Source organism: Atheta coriaria, unplaced genomic scaffold (genome assembly GCF_025399875.1).
Source record: "Atheta coriaria isolate IRGN ID8LTWV9N9 unplaced genomic scaffold, Caltech_Dcor_3.1 hic_scaffold_5_pilon, whole genome shotgun sequence".
Classification (NCBI taxonomy): domain Eukaryota; kingdom Metazoa; phylum Arthropoda; class Insecta; order Coleoptera; family Staphylinidae; genus Dalotia; species Dalotia coriaria.
Window position 1 is genome coordinate 7,639,286 of NW_027045447.1, and position 20,973 is coordinate 7,660,258.

Here is a 20,973-nt window from a genome sequence, read left to right on the forward strand (position 1 = left end):
ATTTTAAATAATAACATACTATAATACGTTAATTTAACAGTTATTAATAATTTATGATTTATAGCATTGAGTAAGAGTATGTAAAATTATTTAATACTTTTGAAAGCAAATATTACGCATTTTAAATTTCTTAACTGTCATTTTCACGTGCTTCAGATTAGGCAACCCAAAACTTTCACGCAAATGTCTGTCAAAAAGGTGTCAACGCCGCGTTTGCGGATTTGCGCTTCACTTCGGCTGGTTCAGGTTTTCTTCAGTTCGCGGAGTGTTGCGAAACGTTTTAAGTGCAATTTTGAGTCAATGCGTGCGTGCCGTAAATGAAAACGAGAAAAATGGCTGAGCGTTTCTCCGCGGACGTGTGGAAGAACTGGGAGAAGACTGGCAAAACTGAATTGTAAGTAACCCGCCATAATGCGAACCTCAAACCAAAACTCTCAAATTACCCCATAATCACTTAAATAAACTCGCAAACATGTACATTTTATTGCATTCCTCACTATCGCATTACAAGTTCCGTTTATTTTAACTCTTTGAAAACTAATTTACGCTTAAATACGGTTGCAATCGTAAACAACCTTGTCCGCGCATCATAACCTCACATCCAATTGCAAGAATGCATCTTAAAAAAGTTTCCAAACTTTTTCAGCATGAAAGTATGTGCGCAAGAGGCGAAGGACAGCAGCAAATCACCACTATTAGACACATCTGGCAATACGACGCCGATGTTCTACCACATCAACGAGTTGATCAGCCAGTGTGTGCAGGGTGTGATTAAACATGATCTTGTTGTTAACACACTACAAGAACTTGTTTCATTACACAAGGATGTGCCAGCCATTATTCTTGATGTGCTCAATATTGTTGATGCTGAAACATCAGATGCTGGCAGTGGTGATGGCACAAAGACAAGGAATAATTTTTGCCAGCTTGTTAAAGATTGTGATAAGGTACTCTCTGATAAACTGCTGAAGGAAAGGCTAGAGATTGACACACTTCAGGAGGTCGGTGTTTTGAAAAACCGCAGCTTTTATACGAAGTTTATCAAAGTGAAGACCAAATTATAGTGAGTATTAAATTAAAATCTTAAAAAACATTTTTTTTTTTAGTTTTTGTAAGCTATCAATTAGTTACAGAACTTACAACATCTAGAAATAGTTATATTTTGTAGTTTTGCACATAGTTTAACACAAACTATTTAAGTTAACAGTTTGTTTCATTTATTGTGCATAGAAAAACAGCATTTAAAAGACTACTTTTATTATTAATGAATTAATTTAAGTTTTGATGAATGCAAACATTCTTTTACATGAATAATCTTTGTGTTTCAGTTATAAACAAAGAAAGTTCAATTTATTCCGTGAGGAGAGTGAAGGATTCGCCAAATTAATCACCGAACTAAATCAAGAGTTTGGCAATAACGTGGATGATGATCGTCTCCTTGATATTGTACAATCACTTATAGGCTGCTTCAACCTGGACCCCAACAGAGTGTTAGACATAATTCTTGAAAGTTTTGAAAATAAACCTCAGGATGCTCGGCTGTTTATTCCGCTGATAAAGAACTACATGAACGACGCCAAAACCATCAGCGAAGTACTCGGTTCCAAGTTCACATTGAACAAGAACAACGAGACGATTCCACGATCTCTGTATATTTTAACCGCTCACCTGTTACAACATCAAATTATTACTTTGGACGACATTTATATTTGGGTAAGTGTAATATAAGCTGCCTTCTGAGTAGGCAACCAAGTTGACAAATTATTTTTAATTTAGTTAATACCAGATGATAAATCGATGTCAAAAGATTGGGACAAAGAGATGAAGGACGCCAAAGAGTACGTGCGGAAACTGTCGATTATATCCCTCAATAAAGACAAAGAAGATCCACCCGAGGAGCGCGAAAACCCAATGGAGAAATATGCGATTAATCAGAAGTTGAATTTATGCGAAGCTTTGATTCACGTCGGTGATTGGACGACTGCGCAAGCACTCATCAATCGCTTGCCTGAAAATTACGTCGTTTCGTTTCAACCCATCGCTCTGGCAATTTGCAGTTTACTGCACACTGTTATCGAACCGGTATATCGTACAAATTTCCGCATTGGAAAGATTCGTGGCAAACCTTTACCTCCACACAATAATTCTTTAGCGCCAAAGCAAGCGACGACATTTCTAGAACTTCGAAATGACGCGATACCAATGCTTCTCGTATTGGGACCATCACTTCATTTCGATCCCATTTTATTGTACAAAATAATTCGGTTATCTAAACTAGCCCTCGCCGAAGACGGCATTGACGCGTCCAAAACTGCACCTGAACACGACAGTCTCTATTTTGATATTGTTTCATTACTGGACGTGTCCATTTTACCATCTTTGTCATTTCTTGATTGTAATTGTTCGATTGCTGAGGAGATTTGGAGTCTGCTGAAACTCTACTCATACCAAACACGTTATTCGCTCTACGGACGGTGGAAGAATGAAACTTACCTGATTTATCCGGAGTTGATGCGGCGACGAGGCGATGCCGAGAAGAAAATCAAGAATATTATGAAGCGCGTCAGTAAAGAGAACATTAAACCTGCTGGGAGGATAATTGGTAAACTTACCCATTGCTCTCCGGGTTTTCTGTTCGATTATGTCCTGGTGCAGATACAAGTGTATGATAACTTGATTCATCCGGTGGTTGATTCGTTAAAATACCTCACGAATTTGTCTTATGATGTGTTGGGTTTTTGTATTGTCGAGACACTTGCGAATGCAGATAAAAAGCGTGTCAAGCATGATAGCACATCGATTTCGGGTTGGTTGCAAAGTTTGAGCTCGTTTTGCGGCACGGTGTTTAAAAAGTACAATATCGAACTGACTGGTTTACTGCAATTTGTGGCGAATCAACTTAAGGCGCAGAAAAGTTTAGATCTCTTGATACTTAAGGAGATTGTGCAGAAGATGGCTGGGATTGACACTGCGGAAGACTTGACGACGGACCAGCTGAATGCGTTGTCTGGTGGTGAACTACTTAAGATTGAAGTGAGTTTTATTCTTTTTAATATAGGTTTTGTATGTTCATTTCTAGGCAACGAAACTAATTAGTCATGTTGCTTAGTAATGCGTTTTATTAATTTAAATAATCTTTGGTTTTCTTGTGTTTAGGCGGGATATTTCAGCCAAGTTCGCAATATGAAGAAATCATCACTGCGTTTAAAAGAAGCAATGGCGGATCATGACATGGCTGTAGCTCTATGTCTTTTAATCGCCCAGCAGAAGTACTGTATAGTTTACAAAGAGACTCAACATAGTCACTTGAAACTTGTCGGTAAACTATTTGATCAGTGCCAGGATACATTAGTGCAGTTTGGTAATTTTCTTGCAAGTACATTGTCCGTGGACGAGTACGTTAACAAACTGCCATCAGTTCAGTCCATGTTGCTAGAGTATCATATACCTAACGAAGTAGCATTTTTCCTCGCGCGGCCAATGTTTAACCACGCCATTAATATCAAATATGACCAGTTGCGGAAAGCGGACGCTAATTACAAGAAAATGGCGACCGCTGTCAAACACCAGAAGTACTATGAAGCCGTGACGGAGGTAATGTCGCCAGTACAAAAGTCTCTTCTACCACTACACCAGGCGAAAGTGTGGGATGAAGTGACACCGCAGTTCCTCGCTACTTTCTGGTCACTGACGATGTATGATCTTTTCGTGCCCGATGAGACTTACCAACAGGCGGTTAATAAGATAAAACAGTTGTCGCTAAATGTGTCTGAACCCAATTCTAGCAAAGGGAAAAGGAGTGCGAGCGGTATCAGACTTTGATTGAGAAACTGCAAGATGAGAAGCGCAAGCAGCAGGAACATGTGGAGAAGGTGATGTATCGTTTGCGTCAGGAGAAAGACACGTGGTTTGTTGCAAAATATGCAAAGAATGATACGATCACAAGATTCCTGCAGTTATGTATTTTTCCTCGCTGTACATACACAGCGATTGATGCGGTTTTCTGCGCCAAGTTTTTAAATATTATTCATTCGTTGAAGACTGCTAACTTCTCTACCGTGCTATGTTATGATAGGGTAAGTTATAATCATGCTATTAATTTGTTTGGTGGGTTAATTGAATACTTTTTCTGTTTGTATCATAGTTATTTTGTGATGTCACATATTCAATCACATCTTGCACGGAAAACGAAGCAATGCGCTATGGTCGTTTTATTCTATCAATGTTGGAGATTTTAATGCGCTGGCACAAGTCAAAAGACATCTTTGACAAGGAATGTGCTGATTACCCGGGCTTTGTTACAAAATTCCGCGGTGCGGCTCAGCAGACCGACAGCGTCGATCAAGTCGGCTACGAGAACTTCCGACACGTGTTCAACAAGTGGCACTTTAAGCTCACAAAAGCGCTGCTCGTCTGCCTCGACTCCAAGGACTACGTGCAGATTCGCAATGCGCTCATTGTACTTATCAAAATCATTCCCTTCTTTCCGGTGCTAGTAAAACTCTGCCACATTATCGAGAAAAAGATTGAGAAACTGGCCGAGGAGGAGAAGAATACGCGCCAAGATTTGTTCACGCTGGCGATTAGCTATGTTGGTCAGTTGAAGCATAAGATTGCGTCCGGGAACGTGATGCATGAAAGCGAGTTTCACATCATTCCTGAGAAGGAAAAAACCGAGAAACCGGCCAAATCTGAAGGAAAAGCCGACGTTAAACAAAATGGTGATTCTAATAACAAGGCGGATAAGGAGGTGAAGGATAAAGAGAAGAAAGAAAAGCGGCAAGCAAGTGAAGAGTCAAGAAAGTCACAGTATTCTTCTCAGGAAAATTTGTACGAATTTTAAATTTTAATTGAATATTCTTTCTTATAATAACTTTTATTTCTTGTTTAGAGAAATGGATAAAACAACTGACAAAGACCGCCTTGTAAAGGAAGAGTCTAGAGAAAAACTTAATGCGAGAAAGGAAGAAAAACGGGAGGAGACTGAACGTGATCGTGATCGAGAGAGAGAAAAACGTAGGGAACGAAAGGAAGAAAAGTCAGCAGCTAAAGAAGAACGGCAATATCGAGTAGGTTTTTTTTTTGACTTTATATTGAATGTGTCGTACTTAATTTGAATTCAACTAGGAGGACCGATATATTGAAATGGTAAGTCCGAAAGAAGATGTTCGTTATTCGACGGATCGAGCTGGCGGCGAGCGGTATTATGAAGAACGCGGGCACTACTACCGAGGCGAGGCAAGGGATGAACGCGAAGTGGCGATAAACAACGGTACAGGATCCAAGCATAGCCAAGATGCCAACGATCCAGATAGAGGTAGATTAAATAAATCTAAAAATTTATTTGTATAGATATTAATGTGTTTATTTTTATGCGAGTAGAAGCAAAACGAAGAAAAATGGATGGTCAATCATCGAAGGTTAGTATCGGAGTAAGATAGCAGACGAGTCGGTCGGTCAGAGTTCAATGCAGACACAGCGGTCAAATGGTCGTCTATTGTCTCTCGCCAGTTGGAGAGAATCGAAGCGCAGCGAAGAGAAGCTTTAAAACTAATAACATAACGATCATAAATCGAATTGAGTAAACGAGACGCAAGGTGCGGTAAGTAGCTGTTACGAGGACGAGGACGCTTCCCGACGCGAATATTTACTAAGTCACCAAATACAAATACAAAGCAGAGTCGAATCAATTCCGTGTAATCAAAAAACAATAGCAAATTATATCACATTAGCGCGCGCTAGACAGACAAGACAGCTCTCGGACGGCGGCAGCGAAAACGCTACGCGCCTGGCTCCTGACCTGACCGAATCCGGCACCCATCATCACACCTAATTTGCCATCCAATGGTTGTCTGCAGAGTTATAAACACGAAGAGCGCAAGGTCCAACAGCAGCAGCAACAACAAGTGGATTATGTCATCGAAAAGGTCGAGAAGAAGGAGCGATCGGCGAAGAATAAGGATAAGCGCGAGAAGATGAGCGATGAGGAGAAGGAGTTGCGAAAGGAGCGAAAATTGGGTCGGAAACGAGTAAGTTGTGAAAATAACACTAATCATATAGTTATTATTAAAACATTTACTTATTAGGATCGAGAGGAAGCACTTCAAGCCGAAATCAAACGCAAGCGGGAAGAAGAGAAAGCGGCAAAATTGGCGACGCATCAAAACGGCGAGATTCTAGAACGAGAAAAATACCACCATTCGTCAAGGGTAAGTAATAGTGTACACACCGCACGGCACAAATATATTTAAATCTTATTCAGTAAAAATGTTCCTCTCAGGAAATGTCACCGTATGCACGTGAACGTGAACGATCCCACGACCGTATGGAACTGCGTGAAAAACAATATCCTTTTTCATAATACTAGAACATTTTTTCTATCTTCTGATTGATATTATTTATTATCCTTAATTAATGTTTACCAGACGAGGCACCGACGGCAAACGAAGGTGATTGAGAAGAGCGCTCATTGGATGATGGACGTGAATCGCGATCATGGGCATGATAATTCTTACTACTTGTACATTTTCGCATTCTTTTAAGTGAAACCACAAGACATTTTTGTTTAAGATGTTTATATATTTTACTGGAAGTATGATATGCGGCGAACGCAACTCGTTTTTCAATAGTTTTTTCGATGTGTACATCTATAACGCATCGTGTTTTGTAATGAAAGTGATAAAATATTTTGTTAATATGAGCCTACACAATATGAATACATAATGCCATTGATTAGACAATAGTGCAATGATGTTATTAGCAACTGCAGCCGGATTGTGGTTGTTCGGGAGGTGTGTCGGCAAGCTGTAAGGCATTCAGATTAACCACCAGACGCGAATTTGATTTGAGTTTGTGCGCAATTGTAAGGAAGACACCTTCAATGTTGTCTTTTTCGTCGTCCAGTTTTGCGGACGTTTCGAATAGTGGTAAACCGTGTGTATCTGCGAATTGTTGCGCTCGTTGTCGGTCGACGGCGGCTTCTTCATCACATTTGTTACCTATGAGTACTTTGATAACATCTTCGGAAGCCTCTTTTTCGACTTCGGCTAACCAATGCTTCAAATTCTCAAAAGTTTTCGGCTTGGTTACGTCGTACACAAATATGACTGCGTTTAGATTTCTATAATAGTGTGAGGTAAGCGCCATGCGATTTTGTTCCATTCCTGCAGTATCCCAGATATTTAACTGCAAAATTCAGGAAAAGTAGTTTAGATCATTTTAAATTTCGCGCGTGTTTTTCTAGAGTATTGTCGTTTCACTCTAAAGTATAGATAAGACACGCGAAGAAACAAATGTACATCCCAGACAACTTACTGTTATTGTTTCACCATCGACTTGCACTTTTTTCACACGTATATCAACACCCACCGTGACTTTCAGATTGTCCCGATATTGACCCTCGCAGAACCGAAACGTGAGCGCCGTTTTGCCAACTCCAGGATCGCCGATTACGATCACTTTGTACTTATTTCCTTCCGACGACATGTTGGACACCGACATAATGCCGTAATGACCTTCACTAACACGTAAGTAATCAGAAACAAACACCTATATACCGCTATATTTTGCGTGCTTGGCATGACTTACCTGCAAGCCGGTGCAACGAAATGTTCAAGATTAAATTCAGATAAATTACACTTTAGCAATTTTACAAATAAAAATACGTCACAGGACGCATGCGTGGAAATTTTAAGTAAAACAATTACACATTATTTATATAATCAATTAATTCATCATTCTTTATTAATATTTAGACTACCTAAACTCATTTGTGCATTTAGGTAGGACTGTTCAATAGTACTCTGTGAATGCTTGAGTACTCTCTCATGGAATTCCTTTAATAGCTGTTTTTGTAAATGATTCTTCAGTGTGATCAGATACTGCACATTCATTGCAGCATATTGCTTTATTTCATCAGATAATGGTCTTCTTCCCCATTCAGACATTTGTTTGAGATCCTAAAATTAACTATTAAGTCTCTGCACAATTTTTAATATGTGAAATTAATTCCTACCATAGCTTCCTTTATTAAAGTCAGTGGGAAATTAAAATAGTATAACAGACATTCAGGTAGAGTCAATTTCTCATCAGAAACCATCTCTGTAGCAACATATGTGTCAAATATATTCATAACTTTGATATGGTATTGATGATGCATGCAGTCCACTAACCCTCTGGAATCATGCACGACTTTAACAATGTCTTCACACTCCAGTATATATTTCAATGCATCTGGAAACTGTTTGCAGTTATATAGAGAGATGTCAAAGATATAAACTTGCTCCCAAGTAGCCAGGACTAATAATTCAATAGGTGCAGCTCTGCCAAAATCAGTACTTAGTATTGTACAAGCAATTGTTTCACAGTTTACTAGATCATCCACAGCTGTATAGTATCGAGCATCCATTGTGGCCATGTAGACATAGCTTTTGTTTAATGCTTTCAATGCATTGTATTTGTTTTGTGGTATCTTGATTACTTTATTTGCTTCTACTTCTACTTTGAGTTGTTCTTCAGATGTATCTGATTGTACATCTTCTAATTCAAATGCTTTGACATTGACTATTTCACTCTCATAGAAATGTTGTGTGGATGGGTCTTTAGTTTGAGTGTGCGGAGTCAAACAATTTCTGACGTTCAGTCTTGAGCTGGTGCTGGACACAAACTGACCCTCTATTACATCACCATTGATTAATTGTATTAATAATTTTTGATTTTTATTAAATTTATAAGACATGTTTATAGAGTAACATAACCAAGCCGCCAAGCCTAGTTTATATGAACGTGGAGAATATAAACAAAGACAGAAATATTCATACTTTGTTACTGGTTGTTCATAAACATTTTGAAACATTTACTTCTGCGAAATGATTTACTGCAGTAGTTACGTTAAGGAATTAAGTTTTAAAAAGTAATTAAGTAAGAAGAAGGTACTGCGCATGCGCAACGCATATTTTTGTAGTCGTTGGGTCTAAAAATATAATATATTTGTTATAAATCAAATATTTTAATGGTGCGAGCACAGTCGTAATATTTAAATTTAAAGAAAGTTTACGAAGTTGACACGGTAGCAGCAGGAGGCGCCGCGTCGCTGCCACCTGCACGAAAACGAAAGAACCGAAGAACAGTTTGTCCTTTCGGTTTCTTTGCGGTTCTTGTGCGTGCGCCGCAGTCGTGAACACGACCGACCGGCGATATGGTGGTGTTAGACGCGCTGCGATCCAAAATTTTCTTCAGCATCTTGATTATTGCAATTGGTAAGTTTGTAATCATAATAATTTTCATCGCATTTACATTGGATTAATTCCCAGCAACGAAACAAACTGAAAAATCTGTTTTTGAACACGTTTCGAGCAAGTTGCGAACCACTTTCAAATTTTCACTTTTCAAAAGATGCATTTTCTTGCCTGAATCGATCGATTGTTGCAAAAGGTGCGTTGTTCTGCGGGTCGGAATGCACTCCGCGTTCGTGCGCGCAAGAATCTTAAGGAGCAAGGTTAACGCATGCAAATGATATGTGTTTGATTAATATCACGCTCACGTCGGTGCGCCGTGGAGCGAAAGCCAACTCAAAACTATTTTAATAATCGCTTCAAAGACAAGATTACCTTTCAGTAATAAAGTTTAAGCCGGTTTAACTTTTAACGTTCGTCATCGGATGCATTCGTTTCTATTTCGTCATCGCTGCGCTCCGGCTGCGATGCAGTTGCAGGAAAACGTTGCGAGATTTCCGGTATTTAAATGTGATTACACAAGTTAAGACTCGCAGCAACTCAAACACTCGTTGAAATTAAAAATTTGAAAGTTGAATTTTGTGTAAAACGATAAATTCACTAATTTAGTAAGTAGTTTTCTCGTGAGACAACTATGCAAATGATGAAATGCAAGATGTCGCGTCCGCCATCTTGGCATTAATAAATAGTCAAATTAATATTTCTGCAAAATGCGAATAAAATCGTTGATTGATTTCGGTCGTCCACAGAAACGCGTTTCTTGTTGGCGCTTCGCTCATTCATTCAATTAAAAATACTTTCTAGAATAACCTCGATTATGGTATGAGCAGCAAAGTCGGCGAACGCGTTGTCGTTGTCGTCGTTTGGGAGCGGGATCGTCTCGAAGATGCCGACTCGTTTCAAGGTCTGGGACTCGTCCCGAAATGCACTTTTACTTACGTAAAAGTGTTTTGACTTTTACCGTCACGGCGTTCATTAAACGTTCACTTGTTTATTTTTTAGTATTTACAGTTAATTGAAATTTAAACAAGTTTTACGCCCGAATAAAATCATCTCTATTTAATATGCGGCGGTAAAGGTTGTGCGTAATGAACAGGTGTAATAAACGCCATTATTTAATATTAGAAATTTCGATTTGAATTATTAATTCGATGGCATTCGCACTTTTACTAAAACCGATAAGACGCGCTCGGTGTGTGGTGCGCACGCTGTGCTCGTGAAAAGTTTAGAAAGTTCATCGCGTACCAGAGGGATCAATGCTTGCGCGTAAACAACATAAAAATTCCACATCATTCACGTGGAACAACAACTTAAATTTTAAATCAATTAAAAATCACATTAATATTAAAGGCAAGGCGGTAAAATCTGTTCTGCCTCTATAAATATACATAATGATACGTATTTGGATTGTACTGTTATATGAAAATGAATTTAGAATGCAAAATTGCTATTTTTTATTATATTTTATTGCACTGTGTGCATGCGACCCGCGTAAAATAGTGGGGGAAGCTGATTGGGTTGGTCCCTTTCTTTCAAATGTGCTCCTTTCAATAAATAAATAAATGCAGTCTAAATTCTTTAATGTTTCAGTAAATGCCCAGCAAGAAAAAGCCCAAAGCAGTAGTAAAAAGGACGATAAGAAAGATGTAACCTTCGAATGTCCGCAGGGCATGGGCAACGGTAATTTTGCCGACCCTGCTACCTGCCGCCGGTTTTACCAATGCGTCGATGGATATCCGTACCTGAATCGGTGTCCTTCCGGTTTGTACTTCGATGACATCCAGAAATATTGCACGTTTAAGGATGAAGCCCGATGTGGGCCACTGGCAGCAAGTACGATTTACGATTTATTAGCACTTCGTTAATTAAAATGATATTAATAACGCGTTTTTTTAGCACCTGCTCCAAGTACGGAATCCCCGGAAAACTTAGCCAAGAAATGTGACTTATCAGAGTGCGTGCTTCCGTATTGTTATTGTTCTAAGGATGGTACTACTATTCCAGGTGGTTTAAGTCCAGAGGATGTAAGTTTCTACCTGTTTCTTTTTGGAAATTTAATTTATGTTTTTAATATGAATTGTCAGACACCACAAATGATCCTTCTAACTTTTGACGGAGCAGTTAACCTGAACAACTACGAACATTACAAGAAGGTATTTGATAAGAAGCGCAAGAATCCCAATGGATGCGACATTAAGGGAACGTTCTTCATCTCGCATGAATACAGCAATTATCAAATGATTCAACAGCTTGCGAGCGAGTCCCACGAAATCGCAACTGAAACAATTTCGTAGGTTTTTAAAATCAGATTTTTATCAGTAAAATTTAATCTTTTCTCTTGTAGACTTCAAACAGGTCTCCAAGACAAAGGCTACGAAGAGTGGGTCGGTGAGATGATTGGAATGCGCGAGATCCTGCGTCACTTCTCGAATATCTCCAAGAGCGAAGTTGTGGGTATGCGCGCACCCTTCCTGAAACCCGGCAGGAACACGCAATACAAAGTCCTGGAAGACTTTGGATTTATTTATGACAGCTCTATTGGTGCTCCGCCTTCGACACAACCAATCTGGCCATACACACTCGACTACAAAATTCCACACGAGTGTAAAGCAGGCACGTGCCCAACAAAATCCTTCCCTGGTGTCTGGGAGGTTCCACTGAACGCGCATTACGTAGAAGATTATGAAGGAGGACACTGTCCTTATCTGGATCAGTGTGTGTTGCACAATCATGATGCTCAGGAGGTCTTTGAGTGGCTTCAGGAGGATTTCAGTCGCTATTATGAGCAGAACAAGGCACCTTACATGATGCCATTCCACACAAACTGGTTCTCTATCAAAGAGTTAGAACAAGGGTTACATAAGTTCTTAGACTGGACGACAACTTTGTAAGTTATCAATGTTGTTTCACAAAATGTGCGCAATATTAAATTATTCTTTGTTTTCCTGTAGGCCTGATGTGTGGTTCGTCACAGTAACACAAGCATTAACCTGGATGACCGATCCAAAGTCCTTGACGCAGTTAAACAACTACGAGGCATGGAATTGCCAGAAACGCAAAGAAAACATTCCGTCAGGCGGCTGCAACAACTCTAATAAATGTGCGCTCAATTATAAGAACCCCAACTTGAATTTTACAGACACACGATATCTGGAAACTTGTACCGATTGTCCGAATCAATATCCGTGGCTGGGCGATGCAGGCGGCACAGGCATCTCCAACAAAGACAACTACGTTCCTGACAACGTCCGGAGGAAGTAACGCGGTTGCGTGCGCGGTCGAGTAACGCTGACTGATCGATTGCATTGTACTCATTTAAATTTTATTTAAACAATTTGTGCTCAATTATTAAATCTGCCTTGATGTTTGTTGATTTTTATTTTTTACTTTTGAGTAGAAGTAAGTTATAACGCAAATAGGAATTGTAATAAAGTTTACATTGTTAGATTTAACTATAATTTATTTTCAATTTGCTACAAGCTAGGAGTAGTGCTCAAGTGCTCACCTTTTAGAATTGTGTTTATTTATCTAACTGGATGCCAAGGCAGAAGAAGTTCAGAGTATTTTTACTCACTAAAGAAAAACATTTAAATTGGCTGTAAATTATACTGTAAAATGATTTCATACCTCTTGCAGGAAAATCTTCTGGATGTAATTGAATGTAATGCCTTAAAACAGCATCTTTTTCAGCAAAATATTCCTTTCTTTTCTCATCAAAGTATTGCCCAACTATAGCACCGCCAGCAACAAATGCCGCTTGAATGTGCAAACCTGGAAAATAAAATACATAAAACTTTATGTAAACATCGCACTAAATTATATAATTGTTAGGTTAGAAACTTACTGCTGAAGACTGGTTTATGTAGCGTGTAATTGACCATCATGGAGCATCCCCAGATGAGACCCGCGGTCATCGCACCACCCCAGTATTTGTTAATGAAGGGCTCCGGACGCGAAAGGTCCGGAGTTAAGAGCTCCAAAGGATCTTTCGGAATCGTAGGTCCTGTCGCCATTCTGATCGGATACCTGACACTTGATCAGGCTTTCGATTGTTTTGCTTGTTCTGTAAGTTGGGTTGCCCATGGTCACAACTTAATACATAGTACGTTAATAAATAAATTAAATAATCAAATTGTTTTTGTAAATAATATAACATGACTTTTTTAAATTAAATTTAATTTGATTCTGATACATTTACAGTGTAAAACATAAAATGACGGGTTAAAATTTGATTGTTTTTAATTGCTCTCTAGCAGAGATTCAAAAAACGCTTCGTTGGAGTATTGGACCGTAGGGTAGCGCTAATGTCGTTAATTTTCCTGCAATTCCTGCATGGGCACAAGTCCGTCAGTTCGCGATATGGGTTTCCTTGGGACGTGTGTGTACTTTACACCATCACCAGAAGTTTTGTGATTGTTTGAAAAGTTGTGCCATAAAATGGAAAAGTCCGTAATCAACGTACTGCAAGAACACTGTATAACACGATTCAAGAAATACCCGGAATACCTAACACGTGACACCTCTAAGGGCAACTCTCCACTCTTCACCGTCGAGTGCGTTATCGAAAACGTAAGATCAGCGGGTATTGCATCATCGAAAATTGCAGCAAAAACTGACGCAGCCGAACAAATGTTAAGAAAGCTGGGCATTTCTAAGTCAAACAACATGACTGCATCAAACTACAGTTCAACCACTTATACATCACCACCCAGAACAAATGAAAATTATGTGGGAACTTTGAATGAATACTGCTCGAAGAATAATTATGTCTATCCAAATTATAGTGAGGGGATGGATGGTTCAACATTTCGCACAATATGCCGGCATCAATCACTAGTAACCGAGGGCAGGGGCAGCAATAAGAAAATTGCAAAACAAGAGAGTGCCAGAGCAATGATAGAACTGTAAGTATATTTTTTCATATTTTTGAATGAGCATTACTTTGTACCAGAAAATATCTTATTGTGTTTAAAAATACATTTTCTGCATCAGACAAAATAATTGATAAATATATTTATTTGAGAATAATGAGATTGAATCATCACAAATTCTAATATCTAATCTTTGAATCCTAGATGTCATGACAAAACCAAAACATCCAGTACTAACAGTGGCAATAAAGTTATTTGCAATAATTTGAGCGCATTATCACTTCAAGATTTTTGCAATCCTAAATGTCAGCCATCTCAACCAATTATTACATCCACGCCTAATAAACAATCATCTATTAAGCCGTTTGCACTATCCAATCAAACGGATTCAGTGAGTGCATTAAATCTGTACTGCGACAAATACAAATACAAAAAGCCTGAATATTTTGATATTGGCAAAGAAGGAAATGTATACACTACTAAATGTGTGTATCAGAGTTTTATGACAAGGGGAACAGGATTGACCACAAAGTTTGCCAAGCAGGATAGTGCAAGGCAAATGCTTGAAATGTACGTCATTTCGTTTAATAAATTACAATACGATTGGCGAAAAGTATATTTTTATTATTTTTTCTTTCAGAATTGGTGTTAGGAAGCCAGATGACAAGCCAACAGTTCAAGAAGTGAATTTAATTGATATGAATGATAATATTAATCATCCAATTCAGCCTGCAAAACCGCAACTTTTGGACAAAGAGGTTATTGAGATATATAATAAGACGACGCCTATAAAACATCTTCAGAAAACGGAGACCAACGACATAGAAGAGTTGATGTCGTTCTTTGCTGCAAAAAATGAAGAGCCAAATTGCGAAAATCCACAAACGCATGCGCATTTGCGGCAAATATTGGTCGACAATAAAGTAAAGTATGAGATTGAGGTGTTGCAAAATCATGATCCTTGTATTATGATTCTTAAAGGTAAGAGACTGATGAATGATGGGAAAATACTTGATAGAAACTTAATGGACATGGGTGATAGAAGGCAGGAAATTATTGGCAATCTTTTAACCAAAGCTATTGCATCCTTTGAATGCAAACAATTATAAAGTTATATTTGTTTAAGAATGCATAATCCATTATTTATAGTTTAACTGAGAGTTTCCCACGATGGCCTCGAGGCGAAATGTGATAATGACACAATATATTAATTTCCATTTATTAAAGTGCTTGTTGTGCTGCAATTTTATTTTTGCACAACACGCACAAAAATGGAAGTCAATAAAATATCATTTAAACTATAAATAATTTTAAGTATATTTTCACTATCTATGTTTGTTTTATCGTAATTTTGATACTTTTATTACTTGTTATTAAATTATAATTACATGTCAAATCCTAGCAAGGAAGGTTCAATAGAAAAAGACTGCATGAAGTTTTCCTGATCTTCCTTGTAGCGCGCCTTGAGTAAATACTCTCTTGCTAGATCGTTGTGCGCATAGTTATATCTGGCGGCTGCGCTTTGATGAATTACCAGCTGCTGCATACACTCTTTGAGTCGTTCCTGGCGGTTGTCCTCGTAGTAGTATAGTTCTTTGTAACGATGTGCAACAGTTTCATAATCAGAGTTATGGTGAGTTTTAAACGACTCTTTCGATTCTTTGGAACTTGTTTTGTTATCGTCAGCATGCCATACTTTTAACGAACTTAAGATTTTCTTAAACAATGACTGTGTTTGTTCGATTTTAGTATGGTGTTGATGTTTACATTTTACTGATACTTTTAAACCTAAAAACATAGCATTGATAAAATTGTTTTGTTTTTAAATATTACAATTGTTACCTAAAGTGTTAGAATCCATGGAAGTTGTAGTTGTATTTAACGTAGACGACAAGTTTGAGAATTGCCGGTAGTTGTTTCCTTCGGATGGGACAATATCCAATAGTTTGGCTATGATATCACCAATAAATGGCATATAAATGGGTGATTTTGTTGCATGATGGAATGAGTTTTGAAATGTTGGAAGTCTAGTGTCTCGATACAGCCGGCACAAGTTCTCAAACACTCTAGAAAACATTAATATTGATGATGTAATTTGATACTTAACGGACAATATAGTTTAATTAATTCTATGTTTATTTACTCGTAGCGTGATGAGTGTCGTTTCCTCACATAATGCCATGTAGCATGCAGACGATAAATCGGCGGTGATTGCAATCCGCTTAAAATACTCCGACACGATTGATAATTATTAATACTATTACATTTTTCAGCCACATTGATGAATCGCGTGATTAATCTTGCACGTATCTACAAAACAACACATTAAACTTTAAAAACGAAGATTTTGCCAATAAAACCTTTTCGGTGTCATCTTTTAAAATCTCCGTGCAAACTAACGAGCTAATCCTGTGTGAGAAGGCGAGAAGAGCCCTAATATTAGACGCATTCTTTGAAGATTGCTGCCATAATAAAATAGATAATTCCTCAGGGATTATCTTAATGAACAAATCTCTATCAATGAGAGTCAATTGAAGTGCAAGGATGTTCGAATCGAAGTCCCACGCAGACAACGAGATTTCCATTCGCAATACTCGTTTAAGGTACTGAACGGACGTTTCTGTGTGTAGATCACTACTTGAAGAAGGGTAAGAAATCCTTTTTGGAATTATTTTGTTCATAATCGACTCCTTTCTTGCTCTTTTCACTTTCTGGTAATAACTTGGTGATTCATATTCAGAGTCGTACAGTGTCGAAAAACTATCGGATAGTTTCTGTTTCTTCCTAAAATTGCCCCCGTGTGTCTTGGCAGTGTTTTTAATTTGATGGTACTCGTGAATTTTACACAAATGCGCCTGTAATTCTTGATACGCATCGCGGGCGCTCAAGGGTCGGTACCAATAATCTGTTGTCCAGAAAAAGATCACCGGCGATTTATGACAGTTCCGGATGGTATTAGTATTATTAAGATCATCGTATGAAATCGAAGCGATTAATTGTCTGCGTGAGATAGATAATCTCAGCTCTGATTCAATTGGTTGTCGATTAATAGATACCATGGAAACGGCTCGCTTCATCTGTAACGTGAAGCGCTCACCCTGATTCACGCACCATGGCCCCAGCCCGCGGTAGAAATGCGGTTGAGGAGCTAATGCATATCTTCGTCGATGTTTTCCACGCAGATTTATGCTGGTTTTACTATTTTGCATCTCCCATAAACGAACAGCACTATTAGCAACTTCAATGAAGTTGTATGGTTGATTGTGGATCAACGCGTGAAGACAATGCACATCAAGCGAGGACGCCGGATCCAGCTGAAGATTACAAGTTGATAAAGAATTTGCAGGTAAGTCCAGAATTGCATGCTGATTTTTTCCGCGTTCGGCTGGTAAGAAAAGGCCTGTATTACAATTTTCTTTAACGCCTGCCGAGAATCGGTTGATTGCCGTTTGTGGTTGATTTAATTCGCGTGATAATCCAGTGGAGAATGTTTTCTCGGTAGCAATTGTTTGCGTTTCTTCGTATTTACGTCTTAAGAAATCTTCCTCTGATGGTGGTAACTGAATTGGTTTGTATTTCATAGGAGAGTCATGCAAATCTTGTCCTAGATAAAGGTGTTTATCAGGCCATTTTGGTGGATCATTCTATAAATCATTCGTATGCTAGATGTTATTAAAAAACTGCGTTTGGTAAATACCAACATTAGATATCACCCTTGCAAAGTCTCCACCAGCGTATTGACACCAAACTTGCGAAGCACCCCCATTAGTATATCGTTTATGAGACACTAAATATAAAGTACTGTTACTTGTCGAAGTTGCCACTGATGTTTCAGAATGCGAAAAGTTGGCGTCTTCTGGACTTAGAAATTTAATTTTTCACACCATAAATTCCAAAACATCTACAAGTTACGGATATAAATTTAACACATAAATTTAAGTTTCTACTTCTTACGTTTCTCTTTTCAAATCCACCCAACTCGAAATACATCACTTTGTTATTACAAAATCTAGCTTTTAATGATTGCCGCTTTCTTCTGTGAAATACACTCAAATTTACACAGTCTATGGGATAAACTGCAACTAATTCAAGTGTTTCGATCTCTGGATCCAGTCCGGGTACAAATAAAATTGAGGAATGATTTGCCAAAGGTAGAATATCCGTAGCCAATACTAATTTTGATGGAGTTAAACCTATTGGATTACAGTTATTTACAACTTTTAGTTAGGTTTATTTGTGGAGATTGTTACCTAGATGAACTTGTCTTAAGCCGTTTCCTTCCCTGTTTGTTTCCGCGAACGGACTTTCAACCAGAACCATATCTTCGAAGTCACAATATTCGGAAAACAGTAGTTTCTGAATGCGATTTGTCGACATGGTTTAATCGTAACGCTAATTTGAGCCAACCAGAAAATGACATTATTGTAACAGAAATGGTCGAAATTGTTCCGGATTAATAAAACGAATTGATTACGATTATGTTTCAAATGTGGTATATTTTGGCAGATATTTGACATGATAAAGTTCAAAAATCAGCGAATGGTTGCCATAGAAGCACAGTTTTAGAGTAATTTTTCTTGGCTTTTATTATATAGTATTATATTAGTATTTATTAAATATAAAAATACAAAAATATTTGGTTTGTAGAACAATTTAAAACAATTTATAAGTTTCAATTGACTGCGACTTCCCCGGGCCTAATTGTGTTCTAGCAGTTCTGATACAGGTCTCATTAATGCTTTTTTCTCTTGGTATACATTTCTCAACACTACAGTGTCCAACAGCCTTATTAAATTCTATAAATAAGTTAGCATCACCACCATTAGGCCCAACAAAAAACGGACATTCCAGATGATGATTTACATAATCGTCAATGCAACACCAAACAAACTCAGTGTGCAGAGTATAGAATTTTGCAAGATTTACATGTTTTATCTCTAAAAACTTCGCAAATATGCCTGTTATAAGTGTATCATCAATCCAAAAATACTGATGCATTTTAGATGCAAGTATTAAAAGTTTTGCAGTTGTTGGGTTGGTGATATAAAACCAACCACTTAAGAATGTTGGATATGTATCCTCAGGGTATTCTTCATGGGTGACAAACCATTTATTTGCTGGATCTCTTTTTGGCACCATATTTTCAAGAGCATATCCTGCCAAAAGTGTAAAATTTTTCTTATTCTCCAGCAGAACTCCTATATTTAAATCTTTAATAATTCGCCTTAGGTCTATAACAATATCATCATCCATTTTAATAACGTAATTTGCATTGTAACAATGATCAGTTGCCCATTTTAAGCCCATGATGTGTTTGTATGTGAGGTTCCTGTATGCTTCTACAAAATTTCCTTGTAAAATGTCTTGAAAACGAATGGATTCATTCTCGATTGAAGCTTGAGATGTGCTTTTATCTGAAGTAACAGTTCCTAATAGAAACACTCTTTTTACACTTAGCGCATGTAGGTTTGTGGTGTTAAATGTTCTTCTCATTGCACTTCTTGCTTCAACATTATGGAAATGGCTGGTAACCAGTATTATCAATTTAGTTTTTATATCACATGGTGCAGGGGATAATTTATATTTTAAATTAAGACCAAGTATTGCAGAGTTATTGTTGTGTACATTATGTTTCTGATTCAAATGTTGAATAATGTCAGATGTGTTTAAAACCTTAAATTGTGAAGAGTGTAGAGTTGTTTGTGTTCTAAAAATTACGTAAAGTATAGCAATAGTGGTAAATGTTATTAAGAAATAGATTGTTTTCGCATTTTTCGTCAAAAACATTATCAAAACTTTGAGAAAAGACAGCTTATGAAATTATATAGTGTTCTTAAGCCTTTATAGTTGTCAATGTCAAGGACGTTGTCCATTTTTTCATCGACACTAGCGCTACTTAAGAATGCGCTTCCTACTTATCCGGTAGAGGGCGTTGCTCTCTGGTAGTTCGCGAAATTGTATGTACATAATCGTCACTACGGAGTCTGAAGATCGTAAAGGTGCTTGCGTGTGCTCTTGGTCATAAATTTAGCCATTATTAAAATTTGCGGTATACTAATATAATAATAGACGTTCATGTGCACATCACTAGAAACAACAACGAACGCGGGGAAAAGGAATTCTGTTTAGGTAAGCGATGTGTGAACGTTGAAGAGCAGTTACACTCGAATTGTTTTGTTTTTCTTTTTTGCGCTTATCGGTGTTTGGGTCTATTTTTTTATTGGAAGCGTGTTGCTACTGCAAACTGTGTTCGTACACTATTTCAATTACTGGATGTTTCAATCAGTTCGGTTAATTTGCCGGTCATTTTTGAGTATTTAAAATACTGTTAATTGGTTTATCTTTGATCCATCTTTCTCAAGGTGCTGACGGCTTCTGTAATCAATTGAAACGTAAAAATTGCAATTGAAAAAATAACACGAATATACGACTATTCCTCAACATGCAAATGCTTACCTAATATACGTTTTCTTTTCTTTTCGTTACACTGGTAAGTTTGCAATTAAATTATTCGTTTTAATAATATATGCAATTGTATTGGTCAATGCATTTAACGTTTTCTTTATCGGTGTTTGAGTAAACAACTTTTTTTGATCGCGTTCAACCCTCACACTTGCTTGTGCCGTTGCATTTATTTGAGTCGCTCCGCTCGTTCGACGAGTATGAGTTTAATACGTGAATTATGTGAACTCCCGATGGAAATCGGGTATTATCTCCGGAACCCTTTGAAATATTTGTGGTTTTTCTTTTTGATTTAATTGAGCGGAAATTATTATTGACGATGCCATTGCAGGCCCCTGAAATTACGCGCGGACTGTTTTAAAATTGCGTTTAAAATTTCGTATTTTTTGTGAAATTTTCATGGCTTG

General features: G+C 37.8%; 8 protein-coding genes across 10 annotated transcripts; 3 read left to right on the forward strand and 5 right to left on the reverse strand.

Annotated features, from left to right (window-relative positions):
- Positions 1-195: 195 nt before the first annotated feature.
- Positions 196-6,740, forward strand: tho2 (THO complex subunit 2-like protein). The gene is given in 13 exon segments (XM_065302507.1): positions 196-394; positions 647-1,063; positions 1,329-1,713; positions 1,777-3,033; positions 3,157-3,787; positions 3,790-4,076; positions 4,145-4,830; positions 4,892-5,069; positions 5,128-5,317; positions 5,383-5,420; positions 5,859-6,029; positions 6,087-6,209; positions 6,281-6,740. Coding segments are annotated over 13 exon segments (4,521 nt in total). The 5' UTR covers positions 196-317; the 3' UTR covers positions 6,362-6,740.
- On the reverse strand, positions 6,236-7,501 carry LOC135791933 (ras-related protein Rab-33B-like). 2 transcript variants are annotated; one of them, XM_065302529.1, is made up of 2 exons: positions 7,369-7,501; positions 6,236-7,185 (listed from the first exon to the last, which is right to left on the reverse strand). In XM_065302529.1, the coding sequence occupies exons 1-2, from the start codon at positions 7,498-7,500 to the stop codon at positions 6,757-6,759; spliced, it is 561 nt and encodes a 186-aa protein (XP_065158601.1). In that variant the 5' UTR covers position 7,501; the 3' UTR covers positions 6,236-6,756. The 2 variants fall into 2 exon arrangements, with proteins under 2 accessions (XP_065158601.1, XP_065158600.1); XM_065302528.1 differs by having other exon boundaries at positions 6,559-7,185; positions 7,315-7,500.
- Positions 7,384-12,685, forward strand: Cda4 (chitin deacetylase Cda4). 2 transcript variants are annotated; one of them, XM_065302511.1, is made up of 6 exons: positions 7,384-7,526; positions 10,824-11,066; positions 11,130-11,257; positions 11,318-11,523; positions 11,578-12,120; positions 12,185-12,685. In XM_065302511.1, the coding sequence occupies exons 2-6, from the start codon at positions 10,904-10,906 to the stop codon at positions 12,492-12,494; spliced, it is 1,350 nt and encodes a 449-aa protein (XP_065158583.1). In that variant the 5' UTR covers positions 7,384-7,526; positions 10,824-10,903; the 3' UTR covers positions 12,495-12,685. The 2 variants fall into 2 exon arrangements, with proteins under 2 accessions (XP_065158583.1, XP_065158582.1); XM_065302510.1 differs by lacking the exon at positions 7,384-7,526 and adding an exon at positions 9,096-9,257.
- On the reverse strand, positions 7,710-9,049 carry LOC135791931 (piRNA biogenesis protein EXD1). The gene is made up of 2 exons (XM_065302523.1): positions 8,015-9,049; positions 7,710-7,958 (listed from the first exon to the last, which is right to left on the reverse strand). The coding sequence occupies exons 1-2, from the start codon at positions 8,852-8,854 to the stop codon at positions 7,734-7,736; spliced, it is 1,065 nt and encodes a 354-aa protein (XP_065158595.1). The 5' UTR covers positions 8,855-9,049; the 3' UTR covers positions 7,710-7,733.
- ND-B14.5B (NADH dehydrogenase (ubiquinone) B14.5 B subunit) lies at positions 12,673-13,301 on the reverse strand. Its single transcript, XM_065302530.1, has 3 exons — positions 13,078-13,301; positions 12,861-13,004; positions 12,673-12,806 (listed from the first exon to the last, which is right to left on the reverse strand). Exons 1-3 carry the CDS (start codon positions 13,244-13,246, stop codon positions 12,754-12,756), a joined length of 366 nt encoding a protein of 121 aa, XP_065158602.1. The 5' UTR covers positions 13,247-13,301; the 3' UTR covers positions 12,673-12,753.
- A 67-nt stretch (positions 13,302-13,368) lies between these two features.
- LOC135791926 (uncharacterized) lies at positions 13,369-16,236 on the forward strand. The gene is made up of 3 exons (XM_065302514.1): positions 13,369-14,137; positions 14,309-14,674; positions 14,745-16,236. Exons 1-3 carry the CDS (start codon positions 13,671-13,673, stop codon positions 15,211-15,213), a joined length of 1,302 nt encoding a protein of 433 aa, XP_065158586.1. The 5' UTR covers positions 13,369-13,670; the 3' UTR covers positions 15,214-16,236.
- Positions 15,439-18,495, reverse strand: LOC135791922 (uncharacterized). Its single transcript, XM_065302508.1, is given in 8 exon segments — positions 15,439-15,892; positions 15,947-16,170; positions 16,248-16,414; positions 16,465-17,748; positions 17,818-17,978; positions 17,981-18,005; positions 18,059-18,297; positions 18,355-18,495. Coding segments are annotated over 8 exon segments (2,631 nt in total). The 5' UTR covers positions 18,482-18,495; the 3' UTR covers positions 15,439-15,488.
- Positions 18,496-18,672: 177 nt separating this feature from the next.
- On the reverse strand, positions 18,673-19,956 carry LOC135791929 (beta-1,3-galactosyltransferase 5). The gene has a single exon (XM_065302518.1). The coding sequence runs from the start codon at positions 19,889-19,891 to the stop codon at positions 18,758-18,760; it is 1,134 nt and encodes a 377-aa protein (XP_065158590.1). The 5' UTR covers positions 19,892-19,956; the 3' UTR covers positions 18,673-18,757.
- Positions 19,957-20,973: the final 1,017 nt, after the last annotated feature.